The 22,745-nt window shown below is 42.7% G+C and overlaps 1 protein-coding gene across 1 annotated transcript in view; it reads right to left on the bottom strand.

Moving 5' to 3' along the window:
* LOC138534979 (dimethylaniline monooxygenase [N-oxide-forming] 2-like) overlaps window positions 1-22,745 on the bottom strand; it is a 564,743-nt gene that overhangs the window by 514,697 nt on the left and 27,301 nt on the right. Inside the window, exon 3 of the mRNA XM_069641260.1 lies at window positions 1,364-1,526. Within this exon, the coding sequence (XP_069497361.1) occupies window positions 1,364-1,526 (163 nt within the window). The remainder of the gene's footprint in view (window positions 1-1,363; window positions 1,527-22,745) is intronic.

The raw sequence follows: 22,745 nt of genomic DNA, 5'->3' as shown, positions 1-22,745 counted from the left end.
TTAGGTCGTCCGTCTGATGCTGCTATATCCGGGGCAGAACAATAGTAAATGGACCAAATCCTCTTTTATGCCACCACACACCAGGCACCCTGCCAAATCAGGGTATCCTCTTCATTTAGCTGTAGTGCCCCTCAACTGAAGGCAGTCAAATCTTGCACGGTTGATTAACCAACGATCTTTCCTAGTAGAGCCTATATTAAATAGGGGTCTAACTCCTTCACATGGCTTATCACTGCATGATCTTTATCAGAATTGGTTGCATGCTCCATAAAGGACCTTTCATTAAGAGCACCTCCCCCAAAATACATTTATAACGCCTCATCTGGGCTTTGGTCAGCAAGGCACGTGCGGGGGAAAGAACCCTTATGTTACCCTGTTACCCTAGGACAACCCATTATCAATATGATCAAGTCACAGGATTTTTCTTCAGCCATCCCTAGACATTAATTACCTGATTATAAAGTGGAAAAGGGAAGCACGTTCATTTGCCCAGATTCAAATCCAAAATAGTATTGGGGCCAAAACCCACTGGTCCTGCCAGAATTCCATACCCAATTCCCTATGAATAGAGATGCAGGGAGAGGACCTTGGGAGTACTCTTCTGAAGAAAAGATGTTCCTTCACTTGAACTGCAGACATTGGGTCCTTCTCCAAATGGATAAAGTAAAAAGACGCCTCCACCATGATCCACTTCTCCCAACTTCTTCCCACTTCATGTAATATTGGGTCACAAGTACACTGGACTCCGTGGTCAAACACATGTATTGATAAACGTAAAGTAGTAGCCTTGATCCCAGTAAACTAAAGTTATGTCAAATAATGTAAACTAAACCCAGTGCTAGCCTGTCCTCTCCACATTAAATTCCCTCAGATCAAGCCTCGTCTCATTGGGTTGAGCATTAGGTGTAGTCTCATCCAACCATTTTGCAACCTGAACATGCTCCATTAACATGCTATGGCCACACACATCCAATGTAATATCAGTCTACATTCTGTTTTTACAAATAAGAGTGCAGACGGCAATTTGGGATGTCAATAGCACACTAACAACTCAGGTCTATCCAGTTCTTAATTCAACTCTAAGCAAGACTTGATGGTGTCTACTTTATAATTTAGAGTGTGGTTCGACTACAGAGAAGCACAAATAGGCATTAGTATATTATACATTGCAAAATTGTCAGATCTTCTAATACTGTCAAAGCCGCCGAGGAGCCTTGTGCCATAATTAACTGCAGACAAAGAAAGACAGCAGGGTGTGCAATGACTCATCTTTTGAACAACTTCTTCAAGATAGACGGACAGAAGGGACAGGCAGATGTGTAGTCCCTGTTATAAGAGACTTAAACAGATTATTTGCACTCACCTTGGAAAGACTGAATTGGAAAATTGGACTTCACATAGCGTCCACTGCAAACCATAACAGCATCAAAGATGGCCGACTCCTTCTGCCCCTCTATCTCTGTGACAACGTCCCACTGGCCGCTGATGGCGAAGTCTGGCCGTTTCCTGACACTGCACACCTTGGTCTTTAGGGTAAGGACACATTAAAACACACATTTTTAATTAATTTTCAACCAGTAAGATAATGATTGTCATCATAACAGGAGACAAACAGATTTATTTTAAAAAATATATTTTACAGCTTTTTGAAAAGAGCATCTGTTATTTTAAAATTCAGTAAAATCGGCCTACGTATCGTCAATGAAGCCAATAGGCTGCTTTTTGCCACTCCATATGAGCCCAACTTCTCATGAGATATCCACAGGGTGACCAGACGTCCTGGTTTTGCTAGGACTGTCCCAGAATTGGGAGCTCTGTCCTCCTTTGTCAAGTTATGTTTCCGTTCAAGAAGAAATGCTGCATTTTACAACTTAAGATAGTGTTAGTTTGTGAAGCGTTAGTGATGCATTAATTATAATATGTGTTTATTTGAAAAGTAACACTTAAACCCCTTTCTCTCCAAAGGCTTCTGAAGTGTAGTGCCTTTACAGCCACTTTCAAGAGTTAGTCCTACTTTTTGTTAGCTGTCCACTCCCGGTTTTTTACTTTTTAAAATCTGGTCACCCTAGGTATTCAACCCCTGCATTTAAGGGACATAAAGTGGCAGGGAGCAAGGGAGTGGGCATGGGTTTGTGTCCCGTCACAGCTACAAATGTAAAGTGTCATGAAATGTAAAAACAATAGTATTTTAACAACACTATGAGGTGATTTGCATTATGGCAGAATGCAGAAATACTGTGTACAAAACATGTGTGAAGTGAAATAGACCTGGATGCCATAAGTAAAAGGCCAGAGTCAGTGGGGGACATGCCCCTAAGTAAAGACCCCTGCCCTGAAATAATGCGGAAAACAAGGCCTAGGAAATCAAAGCAAGAAGGAGTAAGATTGGGCCTCAAAATCTAAAGATATGTAAAAATGCCAACTGCCTGGCATAAGGGAAAGACATATGGCAGGTTTACAAACTATGGGAGAACTGAAGTAACATTTTCAGAAACAGCAGTGCCCAGAATATTAAATGAAAATGTTGAGATGGTGTTTCAAGTCTTTGCAGCAAAATGAAACATTTTCACTGTGAAAGAAACACATCCCTGAATATTTGTTTTTCTCTTTAAACTAAAATATTGCTCATCAAAGTATCTGCAAGACTTTCAAAATATGAACTTGGTTTCTGTCTATCATGGTCCCATCACTAAATCTATAATGGGAGCAGTAACATGGAGTTCCATTCATGGGTGAACCTAACAAAATGATGTTTCGATTTTGCCTCTAAAGTGACAATGTTCACCAAAGCCACTAAAAGTGTAATTATGAGGTCTTCCTTAATAGCTGTATGTAAGGGACAGCTTTATGGGACACTTATTTATACGGAAACAGTGTGCATTCTAAAGAGCTCATTTAAAGGCATAATGTGAACTAAAAGGCAATTTCAGCTGAGTGTGAAAGGCTTTGGGCTGCTTACAATTTCCACAGATGTGAAATGGAATTCTTTCCTTTAGGTTGTCCTGGAGACCAAGTAAACTTCAAACATGAGTGCTTCCCTTAAAATTACAACTTAAGTACTTGTAGAGATCAAATTTGTGGTGTGAACGAGATAAAGACAGTTCGGTTTTCCACTATTAAGACCCCAGGCCCCACAAGCTGCAATAAAAACATGCATTAGCTGGTCATTAGCCTTTGGAATGTGCAGGCTAATCTAAACATAGACCTCTGCTCGTGTCATGTGCTCCCGGAAGGTGGGGGCTAGGGCTAATGAGTGGGTTTGACTGTCCATTGTGTAAAATGAGAGAAATGTTTTTTTTTGTGTACAATTGACAATATTTATCCCACAAAATGCATTGTAGGCTTTCTGGAAAGGTGTTAATTAAACTCTTCTGGGCATCCCAACACAATTTCTGTAAGGTACACACAACTAAAGTTATTCAGAAAAGGTGACAGGGGCCGTATTGTGTGTACCAGTGATGCAGACATTTGATAAAACATGTAAAATATGATGTATATGCCGCCCACCAAGGGACACATTTTTCACTGATATCATTCTGGAGTAAATGAAGAAAAACAATGGGCCTCATTACGACCCAGGCGGTAAGTTAGCGCCTGGGTCGTACCTTTACCACCATGGTGTAAACTATGTTTACACCATGGTGGATGGCGGATTTACCGCTCCATTCCAAGGTGAGTGGGGCGGTAAATCCCCATTTCCCATTTTACCGTTCCCCATTCCCATTTTTGCCCCATAGGGCATAATGGGAGTGGGGAAGGCGCTAATTACACCACCGTAAATTACGGCGGCGTAATTAGCACCATGGTCCCTTAGCGCCATAGATTTTAACGCCTGCAAAAAGCAGGCGTTAAACTCACCATGGCGCAAAGGGACCTCGGAATCAGGTGTTAAGGGTCGGCGCCGTTTACGGCGCCGTTAACCCCTTAACGCCTGATTCGTAATGATGCCCAATATCTCTGCACAGGAATGACATACAAACTCCTGAGTAGTGTCATTTGACTCGTAGTAAAATATAGGTTTAAAAAATGCCTTGATATGTGTCAAAATATGGAGATTAAGGGTACTTGTCATGCTGTCAGGGCTGGGACGATTGGCAGTGTTTTGGGGCTTGTTGGGGGTGTTGGGAGGGCCATGGGAAGTCCAGCCACCTTGCACAGGCATGTTCTCCTTCCCTTTTGCAGAGTAAAGGCCCAAGGAAGGAGAACCGCCAAGAGACTACATTACCCAGCAGGCTGTGCGCATCACGGGCCTGCTGGAAGGAAAAGGAACACACGCGCGCTACTGCGCATGCGCGAGCCGCGCCCTGAAAGCAACGCTCGCAATCCTGGCCATCGGCGAGAGAGGACGTGTTCGCCTCGAGCTCCTGCAGGCACGCCTACGCGGGGCACCGCCCGCCAGCTCAACCCCCAGCCCCGCGTACACGAAAAAGCTAAGTACACGACTCTTTCATAAACAGCTGATTTATCCCGTGGGAGGGAAACACATTACGCGCTGAGGAAATTATTCTGTTGATATTTTCGGAAGCACGAAAAGACGAGTTACACATGTTTGCATGCAGAGCATGATACTAACCCCGAGTTGGAGTTAGCTTGGCGGTGAAGCAACCGCACCTTTAACGAATCTTTAACCCTTTAGGGAACGTTCCTTTGGAACGGCAATTTCGCACTCACGTGCACTGACTTTGTTGTGCTATTTTCAGCTCATTGTTCGAACGGATTGGTGAGACATATCACGCCCATCAACACGAAAAGGCCAAAGGACCTAGGATCCCACAGAACACTGAGCTAAGTGCTTCAGCACCTCGTGTGCATGTATATGTTTGTTGTTACTGTAGCACAGGGTGAGGTGGGGAACATGTAATCTGCATATTTATGTTTGAGACGGCAGTGTGAAACCAAGCCAGCACTAGAGAACACTGATCTAGGTGTAAGTTGGTTAGAGGCTCCAATACAAAGGCCTCCAAGGAGAATTTCTGTGAGAGTGATGGTAGTGTGAAAGTGTGTGTGAGCAAGGTCAATGCCAACAACCGTCAGCAAGAGGAGCATTGGAGCCGAGGAGCATGTTTCCCTAAAACCCCCTTTCCCATCCATTGTGATTCCCTAAACCTCTTTCCGGTGATCCCGAACTCCCTCTACCCATCCATCAACGAACCCTAACCCTCTTTCCCCAGAGTGTTGCAGTGGCCTGCGGTGTTCATTTCCCAGGTGCCAAGACCCAATGGGGAGGGAGGAGTTTGTGCTGCCTCTGCGCCTGTCAAGAGGAGTGAGGATCTGACACATGCAGTGAGATTTCTATGTCCTGAACCAGGCCAAGCCCCCTGTCAACGTGAGATGATGGAGTGGCCTCCTCCCCTGGAGTCCCAAAGCAATCCCACATTTTCTGGACCTATCAGCACACAGATGGGAGTGGACTAGTGACACAGAACCAATCCCTTCTGCAGGAACTATGACACATTTAGTGATGTCATTTGCCCTATAACTAAGTAATCCTGCCTCAGATCAGGACGTTCCACTAACCCCTGAGCTGAGCTGAGGCCAAAATCTGGAGGAACATCCCAGCACTAGCAGTGCGGCCGAATCTTGCAGAGGAGCCAGGAGACCTAGAAGCTGATTTGGGACCCCTTGGAGGAAAGAGGAAATCCTTGACTGACCCCATTGGTTGTCCCAGCAGTGGTGCTCTGACGATCCCTGATGTCCAGTTCAGACCTCTCATGCAAGTAGAACTAAACCCCAAAAACCATAGAGTGTGTGGGCCCAGTATTCTTATAGCATTGCATTAGATAATTTCCCTTTCCAAATCCCCATTTGCCTGTATTTCAGTCATTGCCTCATTGAAGAATCCCCATTTGCCTGTGTAAATCCTTAGTGTATTTGTCTAAGCAAATGAATTAATTTTCCCTTTTATTTCACAGGATTGTATTGTTGGAACTATCTTATCCCAGTGTATTGTGAATTGGTATAGTTATAAAGTGTTGCTTAAAAGGATTAATCCCAGTTTGATCTGAGAAACAAATGTGTACATGTGTTTAAATTGTGCCCTGGTAAACGAATTTCCACCTGCAACTATGTTTTCCCATTACATCTGTCATCCTAACCAAAATCCCCTTTTCCAAATCCCCATTTGCCTGTATTTCAGTCATTGCCTCATTGAAGAATCCCCATTTGCCTGTGTAAATCCTTAGTGTATTTGTCTAAGCAAATGAATTAATTTTCCCTTTTATTTCACAGGATTGTATTGTTGGAACTATCTTATCCCAGTGTATTGTGAATTGGTATATTTATAAAGTGTTGCTTAAAAGGATTAATCCCAGTTTGATCTGAGAAACAAATGTGTACATGTGTTTAAATTGTGACCTGGTAAACGAATTTCCACCTGCAACTATGTTTTCCCATTACATCTGTCATCCTAACCAAAATCCGACATTCCTCTTGTGAGCAATGCTCTTTCCCAGAGCTTTCCTGTCCTTTTAAGTATCAGTAAAAAATGAATTATATTTGCATTTTCTTTCCCATTGAAATTGGGCTCAACATCCCAAAAACTGATTTCCCATTCTGTTCCTCTTTCCCCATTGTGAGGTCAAAACGAGTTTCCATTTGCATTTTCTTTCACATTGCCCAGGCGTTGCATATCCTAAAACCGATTTTCCCCTTGTGTGCTGACTAGTATTATCTAAAAGCCCTGCCTGTCTTTCTAAGTTTAGCAAAACAAATGCCCTGTCTTTCTATTCTTTTCCATAGCAGTTGTGACAAATAATTAAAAACCCCATTCTTCCATTGTGCTCTAAAAATTGATTTTCCCATTCTTTGCTTGCTCTCCATATTGTTTCTGCGCACTATATCCAAAATCTGATTATTCCCTTGTGTTCCCACTCCTTGCCACTGCCTTCCATCCAAAACTGACAAGCCTAGTCGATGTTTGGTGGTGGGGGGGTGAGGGTTGCTGGGACTTGATAATCATTTTTTGCGCATGCACTTTCATGTTTGTTTGCATTCATTTTCTTGGTGTGTTTTGAACTGTTCTCTGATTGTAGTGGTGAAAGAAGTAAAAGTAAATTCTTGTAATATATATTTTGAGTTATCTCAGTGTGTGCTGGTTGACCAAAACAGATATTTTTCTTTGTGTTGCCAAACCATTGATGGCTGTTGTAATTTGTTGGTTCTAATTTGACATTTAATAATAAATTAATAAATCTCTCATTGATACACAATGGCCTGGTTCCTAGCCCATTGTGACACAGGGTGTTTGTGAAGGTTGGGTGCGAGAAGGGTTGTAGGCCTTCTCAAAATTAACCATAGTATAAAAAAAATCAAAGAGTTTTTATTGTTCGCCACACTCATTGTTGGGGAAGGAGATCACTGGCCTGCATGTGCCATGTAATAAATCGTGACAAATTGGGGGATCGTCCGGGATTGTGAAAAGTGCTTTCACTCGTGAAAGTGCAAAAGAGCAGACTAGTCATTGAAGTTTTTGATATTTAGTGCGTAGAAAGCAGGGTTGCATTGTGAAGGAGCCATCCAAACATTTACCCTGGGTTTCAGGGCTGTGTGTGTAAATAAAATATTGTGAATACAAACTAAGCAGAAGCAGGGTTGAGATTTTGCCCTTGCATAGAGAACCCAACAGATGCAGAACACATTTCATAATGAGCACTTTAGAAATGAACATGGGTCGGAAGCACCTTCTATCCAAATTGTATAATAAAGGTGAATGGTCAGAGCAAGAGCATGAAGCCTGGCAATATAGAATGATGTGAGAGTTTACCTCTATAAATATGGATGTCTAGCAGGATAATGGCCTGTTACATCAAGCCCTGACACATTTTTATATTACGCAGACCACTAGAGATGAGCAAATTAAAATTGCCCTTCTCACAGCATATATGTACTTCTCAGAGGTATTCTCCCTTTCCTCTCCTTCCCCCAGAAGTTAAAGGATGAGTTGGCTGCACAGCAGAATATGAATCTATCCCAATTGTCTGCACTAAGAGAGGAATGTCAAGAAGGTGTTGAGAACCTGAGATAGATCCTACTAAAATTGAGTTAACAAGTGGTGCACAATAGACCCTGCTTAGAGGGCATCTGTGCCTTTCAAAATCAGATTAAGAAATTCAAAGAGGAGAATAGCCGGTTGGCCATAAGGGAGGTCCATTCCCAGGCGGAATTCGATCCGGAGCGCCAGAATTTGAGCGCTATGATATGGCAGAGAGATCACCTCAGTGAACAGAATAGCACATTATGTCAGGAAAAAAATGCCCTATGCCAGGAAGTGTGCCCCAGTTAAAGACAAACCTGGAGAAAAGCGAGTCATATTTTCAGGAACTGATTAACATGAGGGTAGAAAATAAAAAAATAATGGGACATTTGAGAGGATTAGAATTGGATCTAGGGCAGACAACACAGACCAAAAGTGCACAAAGTGAGGAGATTAGGCACCTGCAAAAGAAGAGGTCTGATTATACCCAGATAGTACTGGCCGCACAGAGGGAAAATGAGGCCGTTTGTGAATAGAACAAGAGGCACAGTGGTCAAGTAGTGGCACAAAGCAAGGACATAGAAGATACTCAAACACTGGTAGCAGAGCGCAAAGCTCAGGCCTCCTATATACCATCAAGAGATAGGGGCTGAGAAAGAGAAATCAGAGAGATTGGAGAAGGAAATAGCTAGATTTAATCAGGCCTTGAGGAACCCCAAACAGTTAGGGTATGAAAGGGCAACCCTTCCTCCGAGATTCAAGTGGCATTCCACATTGGAAGGAAATACCCTGAAATTTAATAGCGATCAATAATCTGAAGAAAACCCATATCCCATGACAAAAGATAACAAAAAACCAGCTCAGAGTTTGGCTGATATCCGGAAAAAGGGTGAACAGTTGTAACTACTCATAAAAATGTCCATTAGCGACAAAAGCATAGATCATAATTGCTGCATTGTGAGAGATGTCTTCTCTGCATTTTTCTTAGGCAGTGACATTCTCAATCGATTCACAATAAATGTAGTCATAATTAATTACAAAGTATGGTTCTGATTTGCGGGTAACGCCATGGGCTTTGACAATCCTGAGAAAGTATTTTGGTCAGCCCAATTGCTGCCGTATACAGTTGAAGTTCAAACTGGAGAAGAGGTCACCATCTAATAACTGATACGAATATTCACCATTCCCCTAAAAATTAAGCGAGGACAGAAACTAATAAAAACAGGACTCTTAAATCAATTTGAATTAATACCTCCAACAACAGGGTTTGTATTTGAACCTGACACCACTTATTGACCTAGAACATGACACTATTTGAATATTGGTGGATAACAGGCACCCTAGAAGTATCACTTTGGGCGCAGACCCCTTTATTGGAATGGCAGATGATCCCCAACATGTTTCCATTGACTAAGGGAATGAGATCATGGGACAAATTCCAAATAACTGTCTCCTTTGTGACAACGGTATACCTCCGGAAAAGATTTTCACCCTGCAAAGGGTGAATTTCTTGGTCTACTCTTCCTGCCCATATGGTGGGGAAGACATAACCTGTGACATCAGGAAGGATGAGGTGGTATTTCAAGTCAACAGTGACTGCCTCCAATCCTCGAAACCTCCTGTCCAGGCCAACACCATAACAAGAGATCTCTCCACTAAACTAGAGGATACAGTGGAAATTGCAAAACCTGAGGTATTTCCAGGCTTCAGACAGATGGTTGAGGAACAAATCAACCTTGCTGATGCCTGTGAGACCAAGGAGCAAAAGCAGAAGCTGAAACAAGTGTTTTGGGATTTTAAAGAGATCTTTGCCGTGGACTTGTACAACTGTGGTCGCACCTTGATACATTCCACCTCCATACCAATGGACCCTGGGATGGCTCCAGTATTTCCAAAGCAATGCTGGTTGCCCCTCGCGTCTATGGAGTCACTCACAGAGATTATAAAGAACTGTGAATCCTGTGAGATAATTCGTCCATTCCACAGTACCTTTAATAACCTGGTACTGGGGATACTAAACCCAATGGCCAATGGAGACTTTGCGCAGACCTTAGGGAGTTAAACAAATGGGTCCACATCTCGAGATGGCCCCTTCCCTACATCGATCAGGGACTGGCCCAGATCCAAGGGTTAAAGATGTATGCCACCATTGACCTGACCAATGGTTACTGGACAGTACCCGTGAGTAGGGAAGACCAGTACAAGCTTGCCTTTACTTTGGGGGGCAGCAATACACTTGGACCTGAACCCCCTTTGGATACATAAACTATGGCAACAAATGTAACATCTTTCTGCATAAGGCCATTCTTGATTTGGGCAAAAGGGGAAACCTGGCATATGTAGATGATGTTCTAATCAAAAGCTCAACTGTGGACGAACACATAGCTGAAATACGCTATGTTCTGGCCCAGTTGAAGAAAGTTGGAGCGAAACTGTACTTACAGAAGGCGCAGTGGTGTATGACCCACATGAACTTCCTAGGACAAGAAATCACCACCAAGGGTCTCAGTCCCCAGGCGAAAAAGGTGGAAGCCTTACTGAAATTAAAAGACCCTATGACTCTGCGTGAACTAAGAAGCCTTCTCTGACTTACTAATTATAGTAGTAAGTTCATAGAGGACTACACAGAGGTCACAAGACCCTTGGTCCATTTACTAAAGGCCAGAGTCTTGTGGGAGTGAGGTCCAGAGCAAGCCGAGGCAGTAAAACAACTGAAGAGAAGCCTTTCACAATCACCTTGTTTGGTTTACCCCATCAAAAACAAGGAGTTCTTCTTGGAGACAAGGTTCTCAAATACTTGCTTAACAGCAGTATTATACCAGACGCACAACAAGGTCAACAAAGTCATCTTATATGCGAGTAAGACTTTGTCCTCAGTGGAGGAAAAATTCAATGCTTGTGAAAAGGCACTCCTGGCAATGGTGTGGGCATTGAAGAATTACCGGCCTTTCATCCAGGGGGAGCACATGGTTGTCGAGACTCCTCACCAGCCCTTGCAATATCTCCAAAGTGACCGAATCTGAACAGAGAATGTGAGTAATTCTAGAATTACTTCCTGGATTCTGTCCATGCAAGGTTTTCCTGTGGAGGACAGATATGGCCAAAACATAAAGAGTCCCCTCGCTCAAGGTTTGGCTGACTTGCATGACTGTGTCTCGAGGATGAAAGGTTAAAAACCCAAGAAAATATGGAGGCGTACCTTTCTTCCCCTCACAAAATATATGAGGAAGACACATGCCAGGGATACCCACAGTTTATGTGTATGGGTGCTCCTACCATCTTGCAAATCGAGGGGGAAAAGGAACTGGTGGCTGGCGTTGGGAATGCCTGGGTGAATGATGCCACGGAGCCCTCTGCTGGGTACAAGATCGGTCCCCGAAGCTGATGGTACATCAAGCCATCCTCACTGCCCTGCAACACCAACTCCTCGAACTGGTCATAATAACTGATTCAGATATGTCAGGAATGGGTTTGTGGAGCACCTGATAAATTGGAAAGATCGAGGCATGCTGTATGCAAACAACAAACCACTCAAGCATTGGAAATAAATACAAGCCATTGATGATCTGGTCACCTCTAATGAAATGACCATATACTGGAAAAAGATCAAAGGTCACTCTAGAATAGAGGGACCAGAGAAAATTGGAAATGAGTTGGCAGACCAGTTGGCCAAAACCAGAGCCATCCACAGGAATATCATAGAGATTGAGTCCCTGTTGGGGGAAATCCAGGATGCTGCTGTCACCAGGTTCCAAACACTTTCCCAAAATGAACTCTCAACTGCCCAGTGGAGTAAGTAAAGTCCAGATGCCGATTTGATTACAGCACAAAAAGGGGTTCCGATTATTGGGAAATGTTATCAACACTTTGAGGACCCTGTTAATTTTCCTTAGCCCAAATCCGATTACCTCGGGAAACAGGATCTGCAGGTATTGGTGAAGTTTTCCAAAATGTTCCGAATCCAAGACGGTTTGTTGGAACGGAGATCCATCTCTGGAAGTGACCAGTGGGTGGTACCTGGCTCATTCTGAAGCCCGGTGTTAAGACATGCCCATAACACAGCCACAGCCAGGCATAGGGAGTTACATACAACTTTGGAAATCTTGTGATAGGTTGCATACTAGCCACATATGGGTCAGGGCCAATGACCAATAGTTAGAAGGGGTGTCTTGTGTGTGCGCAATTTGAGCCAAGTTCCCTCACACACAGATCTCCCCTACAGAAAAGGGGGATGACACTCCTTGGTCAGATTGCAAGTAGATTTCATCAGGCCCGTGATTCACCAAGTACATGTTAACCGTGACATGCTTGTTTACCAAGTCCAAGTGGGTGGAATGTCTCCCGGCCCCAAATTGCAAGGCAGAAACAGCATCTGCCCTAATGATCAATCACATCTTCTCACGGTTCAGCCTTCCCCAAAGGGTTGAGTCGGACCGAGGAAGTCACTTTACCAGTGAGGTGATAACAAAGATGTGGGAGATACTCGGGGTAAAGAGAAAACTCCACATTGCCTATCGCTTGCCTCGAGTGGGGGAGTTGAAGTGTGGGAGTTGAAGTTTGTGGTGGACTCTTGGCCTAACTGGGACATCCGACTACCCCTTGTCCTAATGGCCATCAGATCTACACCATCTTCTGCAACAAAAATGTCTCCATTCAAGCTCATGACTGGACTAAAAATGGTGCCACCTCAGCGTCTACTCTACAGAACTCAAGAGCAGACCCTGATCAACGCATCCACGATCCATGAATACATTGAGAATTTGTGAAAACACCTTCAACATGCTTTGCAGAGGGGATGAAAACCCACTATGATTTAAAGACCACTAAGAAAGAGTACCAAGTTGCAGACAGGGTCTACTTGTACAATTTTCAAACGAACCAGAACAAAGAGCAGAGGTTCCTGCCTTCCTGGCGCGGCGCCTTTGAAATTGTAGCTAAAATCTCATCTGCCGCCTATAAGATCTGCATCCCTAAAGGAGAACAAACGGAAGAGAAATGGGTCCACATCCATGAGCTATCATCCCAGGCATCCCAGACAGAAATTCCAACTGATTGAAGAACCCAGTCAGGGTAAACCCCAGGAACCACCCAAAGAGTAAAGGTAAGGAATTGGAACCCAGACAAAGAAAATCATACATTCACAAAGAGTAGAACAATTATTCTTAGTTTGGAGTAATTATGAAGAATCGGAAAGTAAGAAAAAAAATTGTAATGTATATATAGTATGTGTCTCTTCTTTTGTTGTCAATCTATCGTTGACGTCCCACCCGAGGAAAATAATATTGCATGAAATTCTTAATCTTTTCTTTCTTCTTGGCAGATTAAATAACTCCTAACCTCTACAGGCCAGAGGGGAGCCGCAGGAACGGGAGAGGCCAGGACCAAAAACATAATGGAAAAAGATCCAAAAAGAGTGGGGCATACCAGTTCACCACTCCATCAGGACCACGGAACAAACCCAATAGCAGGCACACTCTAAAGGAGAGTCCTGGGACGAACCCAGGCAACGTGAAATTGATACCCAGCTCTCTCCTAGTTCTTCTCTCTGCATATATACATCAAGAGCTAGGAGGTGGGATATGTGGTGTGAAATATTACTGGGTGCCATGAGTAAAAGGCTAGAGTCAGTGGAGTACATGTCCCTAAGTAAAAAGGACTGCCCTGAAATAATGAGGAAAATGAGGCATAGCAAACCAAAGCAAGAAGGAGTAAAATTGGGCCTCAAAATCTAAAGATATATAAAAATGGCAACCGCCTGGCATAAGGGAAAGACATATGGCAAGGTTTGACAAACTATGGGAGAACTGAAGTAACGTTCTCAGAAACAGCAGTGCCCAGAATGTTAAATGAAAATGTTGAGGTGGTGTTTCAAGCCTTCGCAGCAAAATTAAGCATTTTCACTGTGAAAGAAACAAATTCATGAATATTCGTTTTTCCCTCTAAACTAAAATAATGCTCATCAAAGTATCTGAAATACTTTCAAAATATGAACTTTGTGTCTGTCCATCACATATGACACAACAGTACACAGAATCTATAATGGGATGCTGAGCTGGGTTTAAGCAGCTGCAGTAACATGGAGTTCCTTTCATGGGTGAAACTAACAAAATGACATTTTGAATTTGCCTCTAAAGTGACAATGTTCACCAAAGCCACTAAAAGTGTAATCATGAGTTCTTCCTTAATAGCTGTATGTAAGGGACAACTTTGTGGGACACTTATTTATACAGAAACTGTGTGCATTCTAAAGACCTTATTTAAAGGGAAAATGTGAGCTAAAAGTCCATTTCAGCTGAGTGTGAAAGGCTTTGGGCTGCTTACGATTTCCTCAGAGGTAAACTGAATTATTTCCTTTAGGTTGTCCTGGAGACCAAGAGAGGCATGTAAACTTCAAACATGAGTGCTTCCCTTAAAAATACAACTTAAATACTTGTAGAGATCCAATTTGCAGTGTGCACGAGATAAAGACAGTTCTGCTCTCCAGTTTTATGACCCCAGGCCCCAGAAGCTGCCATAAAAACATGTATTAGCTGGTCATGAGACTTTTCAATGTGCAGGCTAATCTAAACACAGACCTCTGCTAGTGTCATGTGCTCCAGGAAGGTGGGGGCCAGGGCCAATGAGTGGGTTTGACTGTCCATTGTATAAAATGAGAGAAATGGTTGTTATTGTGTAATATTAAGAATATTTATCCCACAAGGTTTGTTGTAGGCTTTCTGGAAAGGTGTCAATTAAACCCTTCTGGGCATCCCAAAACGACATTTGTAAGGTAAACACAACTGAAGTTTGTTTGTTTGTTTGTTTGTTTTATTTTATTATTAAGTTATTTGTCAAAGGTGACAGGGGTGCAAAAATGTGATAAAACATGTAAAATTATGATTCATATGCCGCCCACCAAGGGACACATTGTTACTGTTATAATTCTGGAGTAAATTAAGAAATACTATAGCTCTGCACAGGAATAACATACAACTTCCTGAGTAGTGTCATTTGACTCACAGTAGAATATAGGTTTCAGAAATGCCTTCATGTGTGTCAAAATATGGATATTAAGGGCACTTGTCATGAAGTGAGATGTATATGTCCCTGAACAAGACAAAGACCCCCTGTCAAAGTAAGGTGATGGAGTGGTCTCCTCCCCTGGTGTTCAAAAGCACTCCCACATTTTCTGGACCTATCAGCACACAGATGGGAGTGGACCACTGACACAGGACCAATCCCTTCTGCAGGAACTTTGACACATTAGTGATGTCATTTGCCCTATACCTAAGTAACACTGCCTCCAATCATGACTGTCCACTAACCCCTGAGCTGCGGCCGAAATCTGGAGAAACATCCCAGCACTAGCAGTGATGCCTAATCTTGCACAGGAGCCAGGAGAACTAGTAACTGACTTGGGACCCCTTGGAGGGAAGAGGAAATCCTTGACTGGCCCCATTGGCTTCTCCCAGCAGTGGTGCTCTGACGCTCCCCGATGTCCAGTCCAGACCTCTCCTGTAAGTAGAAATAAACCCCAAAAACCATAGAGTTCATAGGCCCGGTATTCTTATAGCATTGCATTAGATAATTCCCCTTTTCAAAATCCCCATTTGCCTGTATTTCAGTCATTGCCCCATTGCAGAATCCCCATTTGCCTTTGTAAATCCTTAGTGTTTTTTTCCCAGCAAATCAATTAATTTCCCCATTTATTTCACCGGATTTGTATTGTTGGCATTTGAAATCCACCATCTTTTCCCAGTGTATGGTGAATTGCTATAGGCATAAAGTGTTGCTCAAAAGGATTAATCCCAGTGTAATGTGAGAATCAAATTTGTCCCTGTGTTTAAATTGTGCCCTGCTAAACGAATTTCCATCTGCAACTGTATTGTCCCATTGAATCTGTCATCCTAACCAAAACTCAATTTTCCTCTTGTGAGCTACCCCCTTTCCCATAGCTTATCTGTCATTTTAAGCATCAGTGAAAAAACAAATTCCATTTGCATTTTATTTCCCATTCAAATGGCGCTCAACATCCCAAAAAACGATTTTCCCATTCTGTTACTCTTTCCCCATTGTGAGGTCAAAACGAATTTCCATTAGCATTTTCTTTCACATTGCCCAGGCGTTGAATATTCTAAAACCGAATTTCCCCTTGTGTCTTGACTAGTATTCTCTGAAAGCCCTGCCTGCCTTTCTAAGTTCTATTCTTTTCCATAACAGTTGTGACAAATAAATAAAAACCCCATTCTTCCATTGTGCTCTGAAAACAATTTTTTCCCATTCTTTGCTTGCTCCCCATATTGTTTCTGTGAATTGATTTTCCCTTGTGTTCCTACTCCTTGTCACTGCCTTCCATCCAAAACTGACAAGCCTAGTGGATGTTTGGCGGGGCGAGGGTTGCTGGGACTCAAGCGTCATTTTGTGCGCATGCACTTTCCTGTTTGTTTGCATTCTTTTTCTTGGTGTGTTTTGAACTGTTCTCTGATGGTAGTGGTGAAAGAAGTAAACGTAAATTCTTGTACTGTACATTTTGAGTTAACTCAGTGTGATGCTGGACCAAAACAGATATTTGTCTTTGTGTTGCCACACCATTGGTGGCTGTTGTAATTTGTTGGTTCTAATGTGACATTAAATAATAAATTAATAAATATCTTATTGATACACACCGGCCTGGTTCCTAGTCCATTGTGACATGGGGTGTTTGAGGAGGGTGGGTGTGAGATGGGTTGGAGGCCTTCTCAAAAGGATCACTAGTATAAAAAATCAAAGAGTTTTTATTGTGCACCACACTCATTGTAGGGAAAGGAGATCCTGGCCTACGTGTGCCGTGTAATAAATCGTGACATATGCATAATAAATTGTGACACATGCATAAAACATTTACAGATGTTTTGGATGTTGTACTCTATATTCATTAATTTGTATGGTGGGGCAGTGGCACATAGCAAAATTACCATTTCTCCACCCCCACCCGTTCTGCAATACACATCCTCCTGTATTGCCACCAGCATCTGGATTTGATGCTGGTCCTAATGCATACAATTCCTATGGAATTCGCCTGCTTTCTACATAGGCTAATAGCAGGTGGATTCCATAGGAATCAATTGTTAGTGCTGCCTGCCAAGTGTAAATGGGAGGCGCCATTTATACAATTTGCACTACAATGTTTTTATGGATTCTTTTAGCGCTTCAGTGTGCTTTCTTTGGACGTAAGTGCAAACGTAACAGTTCCCTTCTGTGCAATTTACAAGATTTTAGAAAATGACCTCCCTTGGGTCCATGGTTAGCAGCGGTTGTGCAAAACGTTTTATATATAGATGTATGAAACTCTTAAATTTGATAGATTCACTGAAGTTGGGCATCTCTGCAGCATACGACATAGTGGACCACAATGTTATGTTTCATTCCATCTAGTATATGCCCCACACTTTGGAACCAACATTGCATTGGTTTTCCTTTCTCTACATCGGTCGAATGCAATGCTTTCGTATTTGAGCCTGCTCTTTCACTACAGTATCGGATACATGTGATATTCCTAAGGGATCCCCATTATCCCCTGTACTCTTTAACATCTATCTGGTAGCACTGTTTACGTAGTGAGATTGGCATGATATGAGCATCCAAACACCCATCGGCAATACCCGGGTCTATGTGATTTTTATTGGGAAAGAGGGTGAACTTCAGGATTTATAAAGAGTTTTTTGGCTATCCAAGATTGGAGGGGCCATTCTTTTCTACAGTTTAACAATGACCAGATCTAAATCATCCTCTATGGAAAAAGGAAAAGATTTGCTGTATTTTAAATCCCTCTTCTGTTGGGAGGCAAGCTACCTCCGAAAACTTGGCACAACATCTAGGCATTGTACATGATCCTATGGCTTTGAAACCACAGATCAATGCCTTGGAATGCCATATAGTATGAATATAGTGCCAGGGCAAACAGATCTTAACTGAGCTGTAGTCCCCGAATACCTTCATTGAGAAGGTAGGTGGCAGTGCTGTGGTGGGCTTTACCTGGGCGACAGAGAGTGTCAATTGAAAGGAAAGAAGAAAGTGCCCAGTCCAAGAGGGAGGAGTAGTGAGAGGGTTAGCATCCAAGGTGTGTCCGGCAGTATGTGTTAGACCAGAGGGTAGAATGGAGAGAGAGAGAGTCAAAGAGGTTGCAGAAGAGACCCGTGGAGGGAACAGAAGGATGCATGTGGATGTTGAGGTCTCAGAGGAGGAGAAGTTGAGAGGTAGAGGCAAGGAGAGATGTGGAGAGGTCAGCCCGCTCTGAGAGGAAGAGGTCAGCCTGCCCATATGGCCTATAGATGGTAGCCACAGTCATAGAGAGGCCAGGAGAGTCTGCAGACCAGGCATTCAAAGAAGGAGTAGGCCTACAGGAGTAGGAATAGCAGAGGAAGGGACCCACTCTGTAAAGACAAGAGCTCCTCCTCCTCAGGGCCAGTTAGTTCTGGGCAAAGAGGGGATTGTGTAGCTATCTGGGAGGAGAGTGCCACAACTCATGACAGAGGTGGCCATGAACCATGTCTCAGTGGTGAGAGCGAAGACATCCAGTTGAGAGTGGCAACGTGGATCAGGTTGCCACATTTGAAAGAATTCCAGTACGGGGTACAGGCTTGAGGTCCGACCCGTAAGAAATGGAAGAGGTACCTGAGAAAGGGCAGAGGTGATAGCAGATGGTGGAAAGGTAGCCAGATAGGAGGCGGAGGAAGGAGGTGACAGAGGGGCCAGAGATGTGCTAGTAGGAGTAGCATGAGAAGAAAAGAAGTTGATAAGACGCTGGAGACACCTATCAAAAAGGAGGAGATTGGGCTGAGGACCCTGGACCAAAACGGTGCCATTCAAGTAGACATTAATGATGGTCTTGGAGGAATGGATGACGGACAAGATGACCATCCACCGAGTACCACCATTAATGGGAGAGAAGGAGATCGGAGAGAGAGCTGAAACCATATGAGGGGTCCATAGGTCCAGTGAGGGAACGACAAAGAGGATGTCGGTGAGAGTGTCTGGAGGAAGCACTGATGTTGGCATCAGCAATAGGGACGACAGGGTTGGCAACCAGGATGTCCCTCTTGAACGTCTTCCTTCCAGACTTAGTGAGAGGGATAGGATAGGAGATAGAGTGGCATTTAGAGAAGATAAAACAGAGAGCACAATAGAGGGCACGAAAGAGGAAGCCGTACAAGATTGATACGAGAGAAGAGATAGAGAGATGCAGAGATGGACAAGAAAATTCCTGGGCCTGTTTGCTCTGTTTTCCAGCACAACATATTTTTGTCTGGCATTTCCTTAACTAGAACAGTTACTATTACTGGATGGAGGAGCCACTTCATATTGTGTTCACGATAACAAGGTGCCAGTTAACAAGGCTTTTACTGTAAAGTAGACCTGAGGAGTGCATATGCCGACTCATGTGAGCTGCGAGAGAAATTGGTGAACGTTGATAGGTTAGAAGACTGGCAAGAGTAACAGCTACACAAGTGAGCATGACAAGTTGAAGGAGCTAGTCTGAAGAGACTTAAGTAAACATGTAAGGTATCAATGGGGTATTATATTTTCACAATAACCAAAAGAAGCTGTGACAATGGAATGCATTTCTATTAGTACCATATTATATACTACTGCATAGATCTAACAATGCACAATTTAATGTAAGGAATAAGGAGATTAGTTGACTAAGTAGATATGTGAAAGTGTTGCTTGATTGAGTATAATCTTTCGGAGTGGAAGCCCAGGTGCCCTCCTGACTGATCCAAACATGGGGCTTTTTTAGGAGGTAGCCAAAGAGATGTGATATTCCCCATAAGAGACTGATGATTAGTCTTCCCAAGTATTCTGAAGGCTTTACCCCCCTGTGTAGATGAGCCAGCCATACTGTATATTGATATAACCACTCTATCCACTGTCTTTTACTAAAATGTCTTTGTGCGTGTTGCTTATTTCCCATGCTTTCCTTTGTGAATTGGAGTTCTTGGCAAAGTCGAGCATGTGTTTAGAATTGGAGTCCTGTCAGTTTTGTGATAAGGATAACAGGTATATAAACATAAACATAAATGTCCAGCCAAAGTCATGGAATGACTAGATTAAAAAATGTATCACATATTTCAGTTAAATATTTCATCTATTCGATCAGCATCATGCCACCTCAAGTCATTTTGTTTTTGTTTGGATACATGCTGATTATCTCTGCCAACCAGGCAGGTGCATTCCTGAGGGTAGTTGAATGAACTGAGTGAAGAGGGAAAGCTAGGAGAGATGTAATGAATAGATACAATGATTGCCATAAAGAGAGGCCTTCCCCACACCACTGTTTCCAAGTTGAACAAAGTTATCTGAAGGAATCCAAAACTTAGGTTGAAAAATATTTGGGGACAAATCCAAAGAGGGCTGGACATAGGCCTATGTGAGGAAACTGGGGTAAAGAGTGGCTAAACATTTACTGCATGTACCTAGCTGCCACAGATTCCTAACCACCTTACATAAATGGCATATAAAAGATAAAACCTTATGTTTGCTCTATACTAAAGAGATGTGCTCATTGTTCCAAATAATGTTCCTGTAGAGGACCAGACATACACATCTGCAGGAGATCCTACGCACCGTCCTCCCCTGTATGTGAGACATGAGACTGTGCCCTGCCTAACTTCAGCTACTGCACCAATACCACAGCAAGTATTTGGAAGAAGATATCCATTAAGACAACCATATTGAATGTAACCTCGAGTTGATGACGGCATGAAGGAGGAGATTGCTGAAGGAATATGAGAAAGAGCTAAGAAAATGAACTGATGACGTCATAGGAAAGTGTGCACTAAATCCGGAAATACTGAATGAAGACGATGTATGGATCCTAGAGGAGAAATGATGGAGTAAGGAATTAAGTGAACCTTAAAAGTGTAAAAGAAGAAGATTAAACATTAACAAGTGCGGCAGAAATTAGAAGTATAATGAATGTACAGATGCTGAAATGCAAGATATATCAAGTTATCGTATAGGCTAGCTACAAGTAGTAAATAGAATGTGGGTGGAGCCGCCATTGTACAGAAGCTGGACATTGGTATCATGAAATAAGTAAGCCAAGAGAACCATGGAGAGAATGAAAGGCTGTGTCGCAGTAGAATAACAGGTTGTTGGGGCTTCGTCGGGAGGCTGTTTGGTCTGAAGTCAAGATCTGAGAAATCGAGATCAGCTATCTATGCTGAAGGGAACATGTGTGCGGTGGATGAATCTTCTCACATTAAGGTGCACAAAAGAACACAAAGGATGCCAAGTCTTAATTCAAACATTTAAAAGATTGCAGAATGAACAGAATTGTGGTCTCCTATCACATGAGTCGAGGCTGAAAATAGGACTTGAACTTGGAGTTCCAGACACAAAAGCGAGTTCCCTCACTCCTGTTGCTTTCTGAGAACAAGAATACTCTGTAAGGCCAAGTACAAAGAGAATTTCATGGCAGAAGACCTGGGTGAGGAGAGCTGTTGGGCTAATTGGGTGGTAGGGCAGCTTCATATCTCTACTTGCACCTGGGTCTTGGCTTATGTGCTGCTAATTAAACCGAATGTTCCAGTCATGGCACAAGCATGCCGACCTATTGTATTGGTCAGTATAATGAAGGACCTTATAGCTTGCGAAACCAATGAAACACTGTGTAACTGAATTTTCTAAAACTTACATTTTTGAAGAGGTAGTCATGAGTTTTGCACATGATATCAGACAGCCAATAACAAACCTAGCTCCTATATGATTGTATATCTAGATGTGTTCCTTAACCAATCCCAACCCTTGATAGTTTTTTTTACTATTGCCATGTAGCGTGACGTCATTGTGACACACTACGAGAGTATACAATAGTTTTTCATGAGGAAATCGCTGAGAATGTGCGCACATCTGTTGATGTTCATTGTAAACGTCCTGTTTTAGATAATCGCTAATAAAACAGCAACTTGCCATCTTCTTGAGTTTGTCCGGTTATTTGAACACAGAATTATTCTGTTGTAATCCCATCCAGTAACAGATGAACGTTCCAAGGGCCATAAGTTCATTCCTTTGCTTATTAGTATGAATATACTGCATTATGATCTGGCATAAAAAAGAGACAGGAATGAGCCAAACTATTAACCTTCTTACACCGAGATCACACGGTTGCAAACTCTAAGTACTCTGGATGCTGTTTATCATATTCTGTTTAGCTGGAGAAACTTCTTGTGATGAATTACCATCTGGCAGGGGTTTAAAAGCCCTGCCTTTTTTAAATTTGTAACCATTAATAAAATATAAAATGATGCAGGGAATTCCGTCTCTCAAAGGGTAATGGAGTGTTGATTGCAAAAACTGGTAAAGAGAGAAGACTGAGGGCGAAAGAAATCCAAAGACTCTCTTCTGAAGCAAAGCATCTAGATATTCTTTTTGCAGCAAGCAAGGATGACTTAACAAAATCTGAACTAAGAAAGGCAAAATATGAACTGAATAAACTTATTTCCAGCCAGGTCGACTATGCCTTATTCAGGCAAAAGGCACATTATTTTGTGAACAGTGAGACAGCAGGGAGATTGCTGGCGCATAGACTGAAAGTAATGGAAAGCGATCGCTTTATTACTGCAATCAGAGATTTGAATAACGTGTTGGAGACGCAGCAGAAGGGAATTAATAATTTATTCTGTGGCTTTATGAGAAACTTTATGACTCTGAATTGACTTGTGAAAAAGCAGAAATGGAGAGGTTCCTTGATTCTTATACTTTCTCCTGTCTGACAACTGATGAGGCAGCAAGCCTTGAAGGAAGAGTGGAA

This window comes from Ambystoma mexicanum, chromosome 1q (assembly GCF_040938575.1).
Source record: "Ambystoma mexicanum isolate Mex_15411 chromosome 1q, UKY_AmexF1_1, whole genome shotgun sequence".
Taxonomy (NCBI): domain Eukaryota; kingdom Metazoa; phylum Chordata; class Amphibia; order Caudata; family Ambystomatidae; genus Ambystoma; species Ambystoma mexicanum.
Note: the sequence above shows the minus strand (reverse complement) of the source record. Positions and strands in the feature narration are given on the sequence as shown.